Raw genomic sequence first — 16,174 nt, 5'->3', positions numbered from 1 at the left:
AGTTAAGGACGGTTCGTAGCTGCCATGTGGGTGCTGGGAATCGAATCTGCGTCCTCTGCAAGAGCAGCCAGTGCTCTTAACCGCTGAACCATCTCTCCAGCCCAGATCAGTATAATTTTTGAGTCCATGTGTATAGCTAAAGGCTACATAACAAGAAACAATGCCAGACAGGAGATACCTTCCTTTGAGTTATTGGCCAGGGTGGCCCAAGAGACTCCCAGACAGTAACTCAGCATAGAACTGGGAAAATGAACAGCAGACCCCAATCTTATCTAAAGGAATGTTAGCACCTGATTGCTGCTAGATGAGGAAGAGCTGATCTTCCTAAAACAAGGGACTCTAGATAGGCTGACTAGACTCAGTGGATGGACTAGCACTGAGTAACGGATGGACTACACTGGGTAACAGCTGGGGGCACTGATAACACAGTGGACGGTAACAGGGATGACAGAGTATATAGGCTCCAGTGGGGTGGAAAGGAGGCAATGGGAAGGTGCCATTTGGGATGCAGGTGTAAAGATGAATAAGATTGTTTGGGATGTTCTGTATGAAATACACACAAAAAAAATCAATCAATAAAAAATGTTATATTTGAAAAAAAAGCAGGAAATGAAGCTTTTATAATTTCATAGAAATTACATGGCCAGGAATAGGAAGCGTAAGATCTAAAGAGAAAATTGGATACTTTGCAGTGATTTTTCCAAGTGCCAACTCTGATCCGTGCTTACATGGATCAGATGTCAGAAAAATGACAAGTGTTTAAACATCCCCTATCTTTAGCAATAAAGGAGACAAGGCCCAGCCAAAATAGTGCTATCGGGCTACTCTGCTTGGGCTTAGCTTGTATGTTTCTAAAAACATTCAAATACCTCTTTTTTTCAATACCTCAGTTAAAGTTCTTGCCCACAATTTTCCTTCAGTGCTTATAATACCACCAACCCCAGGCCCATATTATGGTTTCTCTCATCATCACTATAACATGGGGACCAAGCTGGTCCTTTCCCAATATGCTTCACTGAGTTCATTCATGCTGGTGTTCATTCATCTGGTGAAATACCCTAAATCAATAACTATCCAAGACACTATTTTAATTACTGGATGTGCAATAATGAACCAAACAGAACTTTGTGCTCTCATGGAATTTATATTCTCAGAGAATATAAAGAAATATAAGACAATTGATCTGTTTTTGTCTTACTACTTTTGGTTATAGTTTTTGGCAAAGGTTTATGTACTTAGATCGCTTTTTGCCCATATTTGCTCATTTCCAAAATAACACGTTTAGACCTACTTTATTATTATTTTACTTTGATCATTCCTTCATTTATTTTATATGCTTTGTGATTCTTTGTGCTTTGTAAAAGGAGCCTCCTTACCTTGTGTTTTATTGTCTTCCTGAGATAGGGCACTTAGACTGGTTAGGCAGAAAAGGAATTGACTAGATTAGTAGTGGGCAATAGACTCAATAGGTAGAATCCTGATACTTGAGCAGTTTACTTGGGAGAATTGCAAATAAAATTTCACTGAGGACAGAGGTTAGCTGGAAGGAATCCAGGGTCTTAACCTGACATTAGATAGTTGCACTGTTCGTCTGGCTGTGGTGCCATATCAAGGGCTTAAGATTTCTTCTGCTTTTGGCATTTTGACCATTCAACAATAACCACATCAACCTCGGGGACATCGTGAATTTGATAACTCCTAATTCATGAGAAAAGACTGAGTCCCTTTAACTTAGTAGTATGTCTTACTGTGGCCTCCAGAGCGTATGTCTATGGCTACATCAGTTTTATATCCTCAGTATAACTGGTCTGATGTACTGTGAAATAGTGCTGTGGTTTGGGGTCTCTGGCAGGGAAATTGAGATGGAGAGCTGAAGGGCTTGACATACTTGGAGGCAGTGCTTCTCCAACTTTCATGTGCAACAGAATCATTTAAGGGGCTTATCAAAATAGATCTCTGTCCCACCCCAAGTTCCTAAATCAGTAGATCTGAGACAGAATGGAGACTGCATTTCCAGCAAATACTTGAAGAATCTCTGTGTGATGGTTTGAATGGAAATGTCCCTCATAGGCTCCAAGTATTTGGACACTTTGTCCCCAGATGGCACTGTTTTGGGAGGTTTTAGAAGGTGTGGCTATACTGGAGGAAGCATGTCAATGGGGGGTGGGCTTCGAGAGTTCTTAAGCTTTGCAGGATCTCCAGTTGTTTTGCTTCCTGTGCCTACGTGGTGATGTGAGAGCTTAGCTTCTGCTGCTCCTGCTCCAGCCACCTCCAGCCACCATGCCTCCCTGCCATGACAGACTAATTTCTGTGGAACTATAAGCTCAAATAAACTCTTCCTTCTATAAATTGTTTGTGTCAGTGTTTCTGTCACAGCAACAGAAAAGCAACTAGTACAGTAATTGGTACCAGAGAGTGGGCTCTTGGCTATGAAGAACCTGACCATGTGGGGTTTGGGAGGAATGTGGAAGATTTTGGAAGGTTGGGCTAGAAAAGTGGTTGATTGGTGTAAGCAGAGCTTAACAGGCCATTCTAGTAGAGGCCTGGAAGAAAGTAGTGTTAGAACAATTTCCAGAGGGAAATAAGGACTTAAGCAGCACTTGGGATATTTTGGCAAAGAGTCTGTCTGGAGTCTGCCCTCAACCTAAAAGCTTAGCTTGCCTGAGGCTAAGTTGAAAAGCAACGGACTAATTTCTTTGGCAGAAGAAATTTCAAGACAGCCTAATGTAGAAATGGTGGCATGGCTATTAATGGTGAATATTATACAGATTTATGGTGAAAAAGAGTAAATGGGGCAGAAAGAAATACAGTTTGGGTTGAAAAAGCACTAGGAAGATAAATGTTGGAGCCCTGGTGTGTGATGGAGAGGATCCCATTGATAAAGAGATTAAAGTGATTAAGGAGGGGCCTAGAGATTCAAACTTAAACAATGGAGAGACTGTCTCCAGGGCAAGACCACACCCAGTTAAGCCTCCAACTTGTGAAAGGAAAATGCTGCAGGGACCACTGAAGAGAAAAGCTTCTAAAAGGGTTATAAAGCAGGCTGGAGTCCATTCCATACTTGCTGTCAAACTTGGCATTGTCAGTCACCTGGTGCTGGCTTTAGAGGCATGAAAGATGTAAGAGTGAAGGGGTCATCAGTTCTTCCTCCTCAGGTTTCAGAGAGCCGCTGAGGCAGGGGTGTCCCTGCCCAGAGAAGGTCCTGATAGGCCATTATGTGAAGCTGTGAAGGTGAAGCCTGGTTGGCAATGGAGACCCCAAGAAGTTCGTGACACTAGAGCTGTGAGGCATCCGCCAAGAAAACCTGCACACAGGGAGTGGTACCAGCACAAGAGAGAGATGTGTGTTGCACACATCAATGCTAGAGAGGCTGAGCCATCTAAGCCCTTTGGATGTAAAGTCCCAGAAGTTGGATGTGGAGCTACTGGATTTGGTGTTTGCCCTGCTGGTTTTTGGTCTTGTTTTGGTCTGGTATTTCCTTACTATTCCTCCATTCCTCCCTTTTGGAATGGTATTATGTATTCAGTTCCACTGTTGGGAGTATGTAATTTGTCTTTTGATTTTATAGAGGCTTACAGATAAGATATTTACCTAAGTCTCAGAAGAGACTTTGGATTGTGGACTTTTTTTTTTTCATTTAAACAAGGGTAGTTTAATATAAAGAGTAATGCTTGAGTAGTAGATGAATGAGGGATTAGTTAATAAGAAATAAAGATGACACTATAAACCTCAGAAACAACAGCAGCTGCTGTTTTGTGCAAGGCTGAGACATTGCTGAGCGTGCCTGAGCAAGGATCGGTGATACTGAGGTCAGATTTTAGTGGAGCGGTCACAGCAGTGGCTCACTGAATAGCAGTGTAATAACTGTGGTGCCTTGCTGATGGGTCTTGTTTGGCAGTCTGCTCCCTATGGGCCTCAGGACAGCTGTTCACTCAAAAGTGTCTTTCCAGAAGCAATCTGATACAAAACCAGGCAGGCAGTTCCAAGGAAAGCTCCTGGCTTCTGTGCATTGCCAGAGGCAGGCAATGGGGAAACAGTGTGACTCAGGAGTTAGATACTTTTAAACAGTATTGAGACTGATAATGACTGGGGACTTTTAAAGTTGGACTAAATCCATTTTGCATTTTATATGGTTGTGAGCCTGTGGGGGCCAGGGGGTGGAATGTGATGGCTTGAATGAAAATGTCCCCCATAGGCTTTAAGTATTTGGACATTTTGTCCCCAAATGATGGTACTGTTTTGGGAGGTTTTAGAAGGTGTGGCTATCCTGGAGGAAGAACTTCACTAGGGTTGGACTTAGAGAGTTCTTAAGCCTTGCCAGATCTCCAGTCGCTCTCTTATTTCATGTGCCTGTGTGATGATATGAGAGCTTGGCTTCTGTTGCTCCTGCTCCAGCCACCTCCAGCCACCATGCCTCCCTGCCATGACGACTGTAATTCCCCTGGAACTGTAAGCTCAAATAAACTCTTCTTGGGTTAGTGTTTCTATCATAGCAACAGAAAAGTGATTAATACACACTGATACTGTTGATTAGAGACTACTCTTTCAGAACTCCTTTCTACAGCAAGTTAACCAAGTTGTGCTACTGGCCCTACTGGATGAAAGCAAGTTACTTTTAAAGAGCATTGGCCAGATCAGAGCTGCATACAGCTCTGTGTATACAAGGTACAATGGCCTTATTGATTTGCTGCAGTAAAGAGACCACATCTGGAAGAGTACATTAACCACGTAATTAAGATTGCTTAAGACAACTTAGTAAGAACATATCCAGTTTTGCTAGAATGTCAAGGTGGGGCAGTGGTAGGAATTACTATTTTTGGTCATGTAACTAATTTCAAAAGATGCACTTGCTCTTGATCTACAATATTAATTTTTATTTTCTTTAAAAAATTTTCTGTTTATATTTCCTGCATGTATGCAAGCGCACCCATGTCATGCAATGCTTGCACATGTCAGAAGAGGGCATTGGATCCCCTGGAACTGGAGTTACGGAGTTATGGATGGTTGTTAGCCACCATGTGGATGCTGGGACTCAAACCCTGGTCCTCTGCAAGAGCAGTCAGTGCTCTTAACCACTGAGCCGTCTCTCCAGCCCAATTTTTATATTCTATTATGATAGAGAAAAGACTTACTGATGGTTTTTGCTTGACCACTTTTCCTGTAATAATATTTGTCCAGGAAATGAAAATGGTGACTATACTTTTGCTAGATACAACTATTTACGGTATACATGTATGGGTTTAATAAATTACAGTGGGCTAGATTTGGGATCTCTTGTCAAAAGCCCATTTATCATCTACCCTCCAAAAGCCCAGTATCTGAAACTATCTCTGAGAAACAGGCCTATCCCAGTGCAGACTAGCCCATCTAAAGTGTGTTTATGGTATCTTTGGTTTTTTTCTTTAACCTGGAACCATTAGAAATAAATCTCAATTAACAGTGTCATACATCTAAATTAAGCTTTTTTTTTTTTTTTTTTTTTTTCGGTCTTTTTGAGACAGGGTCTCTGTAGCCCCAGCTGTCCGGGAATTCACTATGTAGATCAGGCTGGCCTTGAACTCACAGAGATCGCCTGCCTCTGCCTCTGCCTCCCGAGTGCTGGAATTAAAGGTGTGTGTCACCACGCCCAGCTAAATTAAGCTTTTTGTTTTCAGATTTTATTTTGATTTGATCTTCCCACCTCATGATAGACTACAACTCTAGGTTGAACCATTAAATAATGATGAGGATGGGGCAGGAGGCTATTTTATTTTCTTCTTATAAAGTAAATCCAAGAATGATTTGCCGTCAAGGCTGTGGGCTTAGAGTACGATGTGAGTATAGCACTCTGAACTTGGCCATGTATTCCCACTTCAGAACTCTGAAGTCCCATTGCTTCCTAATGACAGTGTCACTAGTTCATTTATGTGAAAGAAAAATAGATCAAACTGATTGACAGCCTGCAGGATCAAACTGTATTTGCTTCTTGACAGGCCTTGAACTTGCTATGTAGACCAGGCTAGCCTGGATCTCACAGAGATCTACCTTCTTCTACCTGCCAAGTGCTGGTGCTAAGGTGTGAGCCGTCATGCCCTGCTCATTCAGTCCTTTTTTAAAGTTATGTTTTGCTCCATACCTTGAGTCAATAAAATGAGATGCTGGTTTATCATTCTGTTCTCAAACTAAACAGTAGTACCCTTAGAATTCTCACCTCCACCACAATCTTTGTGGGCTTCATTCTCTTTTTTAGTTCCCTAATGACAGCCACTCATTTGAACCCCCACATTGCCTCTCCTTCATCAGGCAGATCATTCTAAGGTGTACTTAGAATCCAAAAAAGAAGCAAGACTAATTCAGTTTGTCATACCATCTACCATGTGCTGCTAGGTTTGCATCTTTAAATACTAATAGGATGTTTACTGCTTTTAGCCTCTATTTAGGCTGGAAACTCAATTCTAGAATTTGTCCCATTTGCTGAGATTACTTACAAGCCATTCCTTGTGGAATTTCCTACTAGTAAGTCTTTTGGGCTACAAAAGACTTGGAAGCCAAGTCTGGCTGATTGAAGTAGAAAATGGATGGAGATCGAACAATTTGTAGATTCATAAGGACTGGAGAACCAGAGTCAGATCACATGGAGGGGCAAAGGGAGCCAGCACAGATAAGATCACGCCAGAGGATACTTGTCACCCATGTCAGAGCCACAGCCTAGGCATTTTGGCATTGCAGAGGTGATTGATCCCCCTGCAGCTGCCTTAACTAACTTGATTATATTTGTTCTTTTGCCAAGCCTCTCCTCAAGAATCATATGCTTAAAGTATCCAGATAGCCAAGCCTGTGGTTCTGCTGCCAGATTATATCCCTGTATCCCTCCTTAGCTTGTATAACATCTCCCCTACTTTGCAATTCCTAAAATAGGGCTGCTAAACAGATGAAAGGAAGAAGTGTTCATTCTAGAACTCAATGCACGACAGAGCTACCTACCAAGGAGAAAACGTCATTGTTTTGGAGTTTAGCTCTACTATTCAAGTGTTTGTTACTCTCTTTATAAACGCTTGAGCCATGAGTGTTAGAGGTCATCAAGGAATTCTTGTCTCTCATTTCACTGAGAGAACACTGAGCCTCAGAGACAGAAAAATTTTCTGCATAAGGTGGCACAGGTAATCTAACAGTTCTTAAAGTTTAGTTAAAATACTGTCTTTATATCTGTTAAAGGATTATGTAAAATAGTCCACATGTTCCTGTTCTCATGGTGCATTTATCCTACTTTTGCTATTATTTTCAGAATAGAGGTGTGAGTTACCTCTTCCCTTGCCTCCTTCTTGGTCTCTACCAGTACTAATAGTAATAAGTCTAGGGATTTCTGTCAAGGACTAACCCTTGAAAGAGCCTACCTTTTATTTCTCTGAGGATTAAAAATATAGTTAACAGGACTGTTTTAGTGATTGTTCAGTGTCAAACCTCCGAAAGTATTGTTGATACTTTTGTTACTGGATATATTTCTTTGAGAATACAACAGGAAAATGAGAAATTCATGAGCGTGACCATGAAGATGCTAGATCACTGAGCGAGGTGAGATACTTCACCAAGAGAGAAAAAGGGAGCAGATTAACAGGACAGTAGAGATCAAATATTCCCTCAGTTCAGAAGGTTACATAGCATTGTGTTAAATACTGGTGTAATTATATGATGGAATTTGCAGTATAAAACTAAAGGACATATAAGAAATATCACAAGTCAGGTTTTTGCATCTAAAGGTTTGGTTTTTAAATATGGAGCCTAGACACTGTAAGACATTTGTTGACTCCTAACAAGATTTTTACTTCAAAAGATTGGGGAAATATTCTCATTCCATTTATTTCAACTGATTGGTATACTTAGTTTGATAGTAACAGGCTGAACTGTTATTTAAAGTACTGTTATTCATTTTAAAATTATTTGTCCCAAAATAGTCTTGCTTCAGGAGGTGCATCACTTGGAATGATAAACAAAGCTTGAGGTTTTATGGTCTTTGATGTTTGACCTGTGAGTCTATTTTTTTTCAAATTGAACAGCAGTTTCCATGTAGATTTTCAATCCTCTTTTGATATCTTTTCCTTTTTCTTTTTACTTGTTTTCTCTGCATCCAATATTTACTTGTGGTTTGAGAGAGGGTAATTTTCAGCAAGGTTTGGCATGGAATAGGGTAAGGATCCAAGGGAGTGTGCTCTGGAGTCAAAAGGACCCAGGGGTAGTCTACTTGTGCTGCTCACTTCTTTTGTCACTGTATAAACTTGCTTTAACTGCTCAAAGCCTCAGGGACCTTATCTCTCACAGGGTTGTCTCACAGGGTAATTGTGAAGGGGAATGGTGCATTAAACAGCTTGTGGTAAGTGCTGAAGAAATCAAAGCTCTGACTTATAATCAGCAACTGTGGTATTGCTAAAAGTAGCATCAGATTTGGGATAAGAACATCTAGATGCTACAGCTGAAGAGATAGCTCATGATTAAGAACACTGGCTGCTCTTGCAAGAGATCCGTGTTCGATTCCCAGCACCTACATGGTAGCTAACAATCATTCATCTGTAATACCAGTTCCAGGGATTTCAACGCCCTCTTCTGATGCCCATAGGTATTGCACAGCACAGGTGCACTTACATACATGCAGGCAATACATTCACACACATAAAATGAAAATACTAACTAAAATATTTTTAAAAAGAATATGTAGGTTCTAATTCAGAGAAGATGTTGGAATTTCAGTAATAATTTCCAGTTCAAAATGGCACCACTTTCTCCCTTGCAGTCTAAAGGCTTGGCTTAAGTCAGTGGTTTTCAGACTGATCTTGGAGGTGCTCTGAGGTCACTGTTAGTGAAGGAAACCACAGAGGCTTCTCAGCAGGGAGGGTTCCTTCTCAGCCAGAGCAGCTGTGCCTTTATTTGTTTAATACATCAGGCTACTTTGTAACCTCTCATTTAAAGAAACATTTCTTGGCTAGATGAGCATGTGTACACAGACATTTTGAAATATATTTTTTGAAAATAATTGACTTAAAAGTCCTCTCAGGTCCCTTCCAGGACTAAAATTCTTTGTCTAGCAGAACTTAGAAGTTGGTGGCTCAACTGAATCTGATCCAAAGACATATTATTTTTTGTTTTGTTTTGTTTTGTTTTTTTGTTCTTTTTGTCCTGCACAGTGTTTTAAATGTGTAAATTAAAATTGAAATATAAGATTTGAGAGATTTTCATATAAAAATTGAAGTTCTCTTTTTTTTTTTTTTCTTTTTTCTTTTTTGGCCTTTTTGAGACAGGGTCTCCCTGTAGCCCCAGCTGGCCTGGAACTTACTATGTAGACCAGGCTGGTCTTGAACTCACTAAGATCCACCTGCCTCTGCCTCCCAAGCACTGGGATTAAAGGTGTATGCCACCACACCCGGCTGAGGTTCTCTTTTTAATGCAAAATTGATATATCTGACAGTACCACATAATGGTCTGTTGGAGTTAAGCAGTAGTTGCCATCCAGATACTGGCATTGTCTTATACACCTTTGACTCCACCTGCCTGGCCTTCAGAGGGTGTTTGAGTTTTCAACATCTGATTTATCTTCTCTGTGTATGTTTTCATTATTGGATTAACCAAATGACTTGTGTATTAGTGAGAGTTCTCTAAAGGAACAGAACTGATAAGGTGAATATATATTACAAAACAGGATTTATTAGATTGGATTATACAATATGGAGTGGGTAGTCCAACAATGACTGTCAACATGTTGGAAAGGCTGAGAACCCAGTGGCTTCTCAGTCCATGAGGCTCCATGCAGTTCCAAGGTAATGCTGAAGACCTAGAGGATTTCTGGAGAGTATCTGCTCTTCAGTCCATGCTGGAAGACCTGATGGCAACGAAAGATGGAGCAGCAATAAGATATACTCACAGCAGGGAGTGATGCAGTCCTCAGCGGGGCGTGAAGATGGGCAGGCAAAGCAGCCTTGTTTTTCCCTTGGACCTTGTTATAACTGGGCTCTGCTGGAAGGTGCTACCCAATACAGAGGCGAGTCTTCCCCTCAGTTAATCCTTCCTGAACATAACCCCCCAACTCTTTCAAGGGTGTGTTTCTTAATTGATTCCAGATCCAATCAAGTTGACAATCAAGGTTAACCACCAACCCCAGTGTAGTGGTACACACTTTTAATCCCCCCAGAGGCAGGCAGATCTCTGTGAGTTCAAGGCCAGCCTGATTTGATCTACATAGTAAGGTCAGAAGGGGCTACAAGGTAAGACTGTGTCTCAAAAAAAGTCGCAAACAAGCAAAAAATATCACAATTTGCCATGTTTGTCCTTTAAGAAAAATTATACATATTACTTTTGCCTACTCTTGAACTGGACAATTAATCCTCAAATGCTGAATATAAGCTTATCGTGACTTTTGTAGTGAGATTTGATCTAAAAAATTAAGTAATGGAACATACTGAAGCCAACAACTACAGGACAATAGCTTCAGAAGATGTTGAACTCATGGAAAGTTCACCTGTTCTGATAGGGCAACATGACTGAGCAAAGACAGAGGTCTCACAATTGGGATTCATTCTGTATCTCTTGTATTTGAATGATGCTCAGAGATGTGAGCCTTTACCATCTAAGAGGAACTTAAAGGAGAGCAAACAACCAAGTACTTTTCACAATTTCCTCCAACCTGAAGAGGAAAATGCCCAGGCCAGGTGAGAATTCTCTGAGACTGAGGTGGAGACAGAAGGCACAGGCAACTGGTACATTTACTTTGTGTTTACCCTAACCTGTTTGGCTAAATACAGAATTCTAGTTTGAAAATTACTTTTAGTCTGAATTTTAGAGTTATTTCTCCATTGCCTTCTAGCATCTATTATTATCAGATATTTAGGATCTAACTTTTCCTTAGTTTTTCTGAGGAATGATCTAATGTAGCCCAGGCTGATCTCTAGCAAACTAGGTCAAGCATGAACTTGAAGTCCTGATTCTCCAGCATTACCCTCGGGAGTGGCAGGGATAGCATTGTAGGCCTATGTGCCTTCACCATCCCATTTTATGTATGCTAAGTATTGAACCTTGGCCTCTGGTATGCTAGGCCAGTGCTCTATACACTGTGCCACATCTGCAGCACAGTATCAAATACTTAGAATTTAATTTTTTCTGTATCCTCCCCTTTGAAAAGAGTTGTGATCTTCTCATTGCCTGCTATTCTGAAATTTTTATTTATTTTTGTTTTATGTGTATGAGCATTTTGTCGGCATGTTTGTGATTGTACCACATGCGTGTAGTGCCCACAGAGGATGAAAGAGGACATCAAATCTCTTGGAGTTATGGTTGGTTGTTAGCCACCATGTGGGTACTAGGAACCAAACCCTGGTCCTCTGCAGTAGCAGCCAGTGCTTTTAACTGCTTTGCACCTCTCCAGCCCTGCTGAAATTTTTTTATTGATGTGCTTTGATGTTGTGCACTACTCCTCCAGACAGGTATTCATTTATTCAGTAAATATTTGTAGAGAATCACTAGGTAACAGATACTGCTCTAGGCTCTAGAGATACAGCAGCGAGTGGAACAGAAGTTCTTCTTGGGGAATTTAGTTCTAGTAGTGAAGGCAAACATTAAGAAATAAACTGTGTGTAATGAAATGTTAGATATAGGTAAGGGAAAGCTACAGTAATGGAATGGAAAATGGCAAAATGTTTTAGGTAGGGTGACCAGAGAATGCCTCTCAAGGTGACACGTGAACAGAAACTCAAATGAGGTCAGAAATCTTGACTGTCTGGCAGGAGTGAAGAGAGAGGAGCTGGTGCAGAGATTCTAAGGCAGAAGCACACAGAGTGAAGAAGAAACAAATGGCCAGTTTGGCAGCAGTGGAGTAGATACAAGAAAGAGAGACAGAAAGTAAAACTAGAGCCAAAGCTAGAGATTGGGGAATTAGAACCCTCATAGAGTCGGTAAGACTTTGGTGTGTGTTCTGTTTGTGTCCTTGAACAGGGACAAACTTAGATTTTTAAGGAATCACCTTGATGGGAATATGGATTGATAGGGAAAACTGGCTGTAAGATTAGCAATATAGGATACAGTCAGACCCATAGGAGGCTTTCTTAGTTGTCTAGAGAAAATACAGTGGCTTAGACTGGGTAGCAATAGTAAAAAATGGTCAAATTTGGAATGTATTTTGAAGGAAGAGCCAGTGGGATTTGTTGATGGACTGGATATGAAGCAAAAGAAAAAGGAAGACCAAAGCTCAAGATTCTTAGCCTGGCAACTGAATGCTAGTATCATTTACCTAGATGTGACGGGGTGGGCGTGGGGTGTGGGGGGTGTTGGCTAAGGGATAGGAATACATAGTGAAACTGAGTTGTGGTTAAGGTGTATTGAGTGTGACAGGCTTGTTGATAGCCAAATATAGTTATCCAGGAAGCAAATGTTCATTCAAGCCTAGCGTTCACAGGAGAGATGGGGACTGGTAGGTTTCTCCAGAAGAGTGTGTATAGAGAGTCTTAGGAACTGAGCACCAGAACATTTCCATATTTAGATTCATAAAATGTAAGGTCAGGGCTGGAGAGATGGCTCAGCGGTTAAGAGCACTGACTGCTCTTGCAGAGGACCCGGGTTCAATTCCCAGCATCCACATGACAGCTACAAACTGCCTTAACTCCAGTTCCAGGGTAATCCAAAGCCCTCTTCTGACCTTTGCAGCAATGCACAACACAGGTGCACTCACATACATGCAGGCAATACACTCATACACATAAAATAAAAATAATTTTAAAAAATGTAAGATCAAAAGAGGAGCAGTGAGATAGTTAGAAATCCAAAAACATTAGTATCCTATTAAGAAAAAAATGTTCAGAAAGAGGCATGTGTATGTTAATGGGTTGAAGGTAATGAAGAGCACTGAGAACTTATTATTGGGACTAATGTGGTGACTGAGCTGGGTGTGGTGCTGCACACCTTTGATCCCAGCACTCAGGAGGCAGAGGCAGACAGATAGAGATAGAGAGCAGCCTGGTCCACATAGGGAGTTCCAGGCCAGCTGGGGCTACAGAACAACCCTGTCTCATAAACAAAAAACAAACAGCAACAACAACAAAAACAATATGATGACTGTTACATGTGGTTTCTTTGGAGTAATCCTGGTCTTCTGAAAAATGTATCATTGAACAAAGTGAAGTTTCCATCTTGTATGAAGGGATCATAAGTCTAGCAATCACCTAAAATCACAAAATTTGATCATAGTAAAAGCTAGAGACTCATTTGGAGTATAAGTGAAAAGGTATATACTTTAAGTATTTGCAGTTAACAGTTTTCTAACTTTATCTTTCTATTTTTTTTTCCTAATAGCATTTTCTTCCTCTTGCAAATCTGGAATGTTCACCAAACATTGAAACATTCCTTTGCCAAGCCTTTGTACCAACCTGCACAGAGCAAATTCACGTGGTTCCACCTTGTCGTAAACTTTGTGAGAAAGTATATTCTGACTGCAAAAAATTAATTGATACTTTTGGGATCAGATGGCCTGAAGAACTTGAATGTAACAGGTAAATTACATTTTTTTATTCAGAGTGAAAAATACTAATAGTATTTTAGTATTGTTAGCACTCTATAATGTAACTGGCATTATCTGATTCAACAAATATTTACACATATATAGCTAGGCACAGTGGTGGTAAGCATTGCAGACATAATCAGCAATAAATAGACTTAGTTCTTGCTCTTAGGGAATGTACACTGAGGGGAGGGGGCAGATAGTAATCAAATAACTATACTAGTAAATGCAAAATTATGATAGATACAACAAAGGAGGTTGCATAATTATATGAGAACATGTACTAGTGTCTTTCACCTAAATTGGGGTCTGAAAGTGATCAAGGATTTGACTGTTGATCAAGAGTCTGAAGGTAAGGCTAAGGTAACCAGGCCATAGGAGAGGGTAAAGGCATTTTTGAGTAATAGGAGCAGCTTGTTCAGAGACCTTGTGACAGGACAGAGCTTGGTATAGTGGGGAATTAAAATGTTTGTGAGAAGCTGAGCATGGTGGTACATGCCTACAGTCCAATGCGCAGGAGGGTGTGGCAGGAGGATCCAAAGTTCAAGGCCAGCCTAGGCTATATAGTGAGACCTTGTCTCAAACACACACACACACACACACACACACACACACAAGCAAACCAGTAAGGCTATGGTGCAAGACAAAGGAGAGAGGAGCAGCAGTCAGACCCTTCCAGGTCCGTCTTGCATGTTTTCCTGATGCTTTCAGTGAGGCCTCCAGGCAGTTAAGATAGGAATGAGTTACATGTAGGGCAGAGTACTCATGCCACCTTCTCCTGAGGGCTGTTCAGAAGCTCTTCTTGACAGTCCACCTTAGGGATTCCAGGCTGCCTCCCTTTTCCAGCTGTGATGGTGAGAGTGAGAAGATACAGAGCTGCCTCATCTGCTTCTGACTTTGCCATTCGATTTTTTTTGGAAAAATGTCAGTCATTTGGTCACAGTTGAACTAATAAGGAAACTGGGAAATGTGTGTCCACAAGGGAAGAAGGACCTCAAGAAAGAGGAAATGTCAGGTACTGCCACTGTAGAGGAGCATTTACTTTGTCTCTGGAGTAGTAGTTACAGAGGATAGACTGTAGGGTGATGCAGAAATGGAAAGTAGAGCCGGACACAGGAACAGTCCTCATAAAAATGTGATGAAATAGAGGAAGAGTGGTAGTCAAAGGGAAACTCAGAAGATTTGCTTTAATGAGGTAAGTGATGCGAATGAAAAAACACAGAGGAACCACACAGTGGGGCTCATCTGTGCCTAGGATTTTATTGGACAGATTTAGTATGAAGATAAAGGAACTGACTACTTTAAGAACTTCCAGGAACTAGGAAAAGGCAGGCATCTACCAGGTAGAAGAGGCAGTCAGACCTTTTCTGAGAAGACATGATCCCAAGTACAGATGTGGATGGGGGGAGCCTCCATTGTAATATAGGATGGCGGTCAGGATGCCTAAAGTGTTGGTAGGGTTATATAGCTAGTAAGGAGCTTATAAAAGTCCTACCTGCTGGTTTCTGTTGTGAAATAGTAGAGTCTGGGGAAGAAGGATGTGAATTTGAGAAGTATTAGGTATAGAGGGTGAAAGAGTAGACTGTAGAGGTTTCGTATCACTTTAGGTTACTCAGGTGACCCTGAAATAGTTCTGTTGAAATAATTGTGCAGCAGTGGTGGGGCGCTTGAGCATATGTACCTAAGAAGCAGATAGTTGGGTTTACTATGGTTGAGGTTTTAGCAGATGGAGACAGTGCATAGATAAGAAAGAGTAAGAAAATGAAAGATAGTGAGAAGGATATTACTTTAACATGAATTTAGCCCATGAATCTCTAAATGGATAGGGGGATGAAATGAAAGGATTGCTGTGTGGAAACAGGGGAGATCTCAGGTTTTCTTTTAAAAAGTATAGGAGACATTTTAATCACACACACATGAAGATAAGTGCTTGCAGACAAAGGGCAGGATGCCTATGTCAATTTTTGAAGATAGTGTGCCCCTGTGGGTACTGGCAGGATTCCTGCAGGTAGCTGAAATGGGTTAGGGAGTATCATGGGAATTTTTTACAAAGTTAACACAGAGTGTACTGTCTGAAAGGATGGTTAGATCACCCCTGATGATGACAGCAAGAGGAGGCTGAGAAAACCCGAGACCCTCTCTTCAGGGCTCTTCTACTGTGTGCCCATCAGAAGCAGTGAAGACAGAACAGACTAAAAGTCCCATTGTCACAGATCTTACTCTTAGTGGCAGGAGGAAGATGAATTAAATACATTCTAGTTATACTCAAAGATGTTATAATATGGGGGAGAAATAGCATCCCCTAGAGGGTTCTTAGTCTCATTCATGAAATAATTTAAGAATAGATTCAAAAAGAAGCCTTAGGGCAATTTTATTGGAATTTTAAAGAAAAATACTCAGAGTAGGCAAACTGGAAGTCTCAGCAGCTGCCTTTGTTGTACCCCATCCACTGGACCCCAAAGAGACCACCGAGAACCCAACACACCAAAAGGCAAAAGCAAAGGTTTATGGTTTATTTGGGCTTAAGCTCGGGCTCTCAGACCTCACCAACTCAACGGATCCATGCTGAGAGCCCAGAGTAAGGGAGAGTGGAGCCTTTTATAGGTTTAGACAAAAGGGGGGGCAGAGATACCGAAGATACATTTTGGTTGGTTCAAGGAGCCC

General features: G+C 41.1%; 1 protein-coding gene across 4 annotated transcripts in view; it reads left to right on the top strand.

Moving 5' to 3' along the window:
• The window catches only part of Fzd6 (frizzled class receptor 6), a 43,846-nt gene that overhangs the window by 7,934 nt on the left and 19,738 nt on the right, over positions 1-16,174 (top strand). For all 4 annotated transcript variants that reach the window (XM_029555207.1, XM_008851548.3, XM_017802803.2 and 1 more), the window contains one exon: positions 13,306-13,502. In XM_029555207.1, the coding sequence (XP_029411067.1) occupies positions 13,306-13,502 (197 nt within the window). The remainder of the gene's footprint in view (positions 1-13,305; positions 13,503-16,174) is intronic.

This window comes from Nannospalax galili, unplaced genomic scaffold (assembly GCF_000622305.1).
Source record: "Nannospalax galili isolate Female #2095 unplaced genomic scaffold, S.galili_v1.0 scaffold284, whole genome shotgun sequence".
Taxonomy (NCBI): Eukaryota; Metazoa; Chordata; class Mammalia; order Rodentia; family Spalacidae; genus Nannospalax; species Nannospalax galili.
Note: the sequence above shows the minus strand (reverse complement) of the source record. Positions and strands in the feature narration are given on the sequence as shown.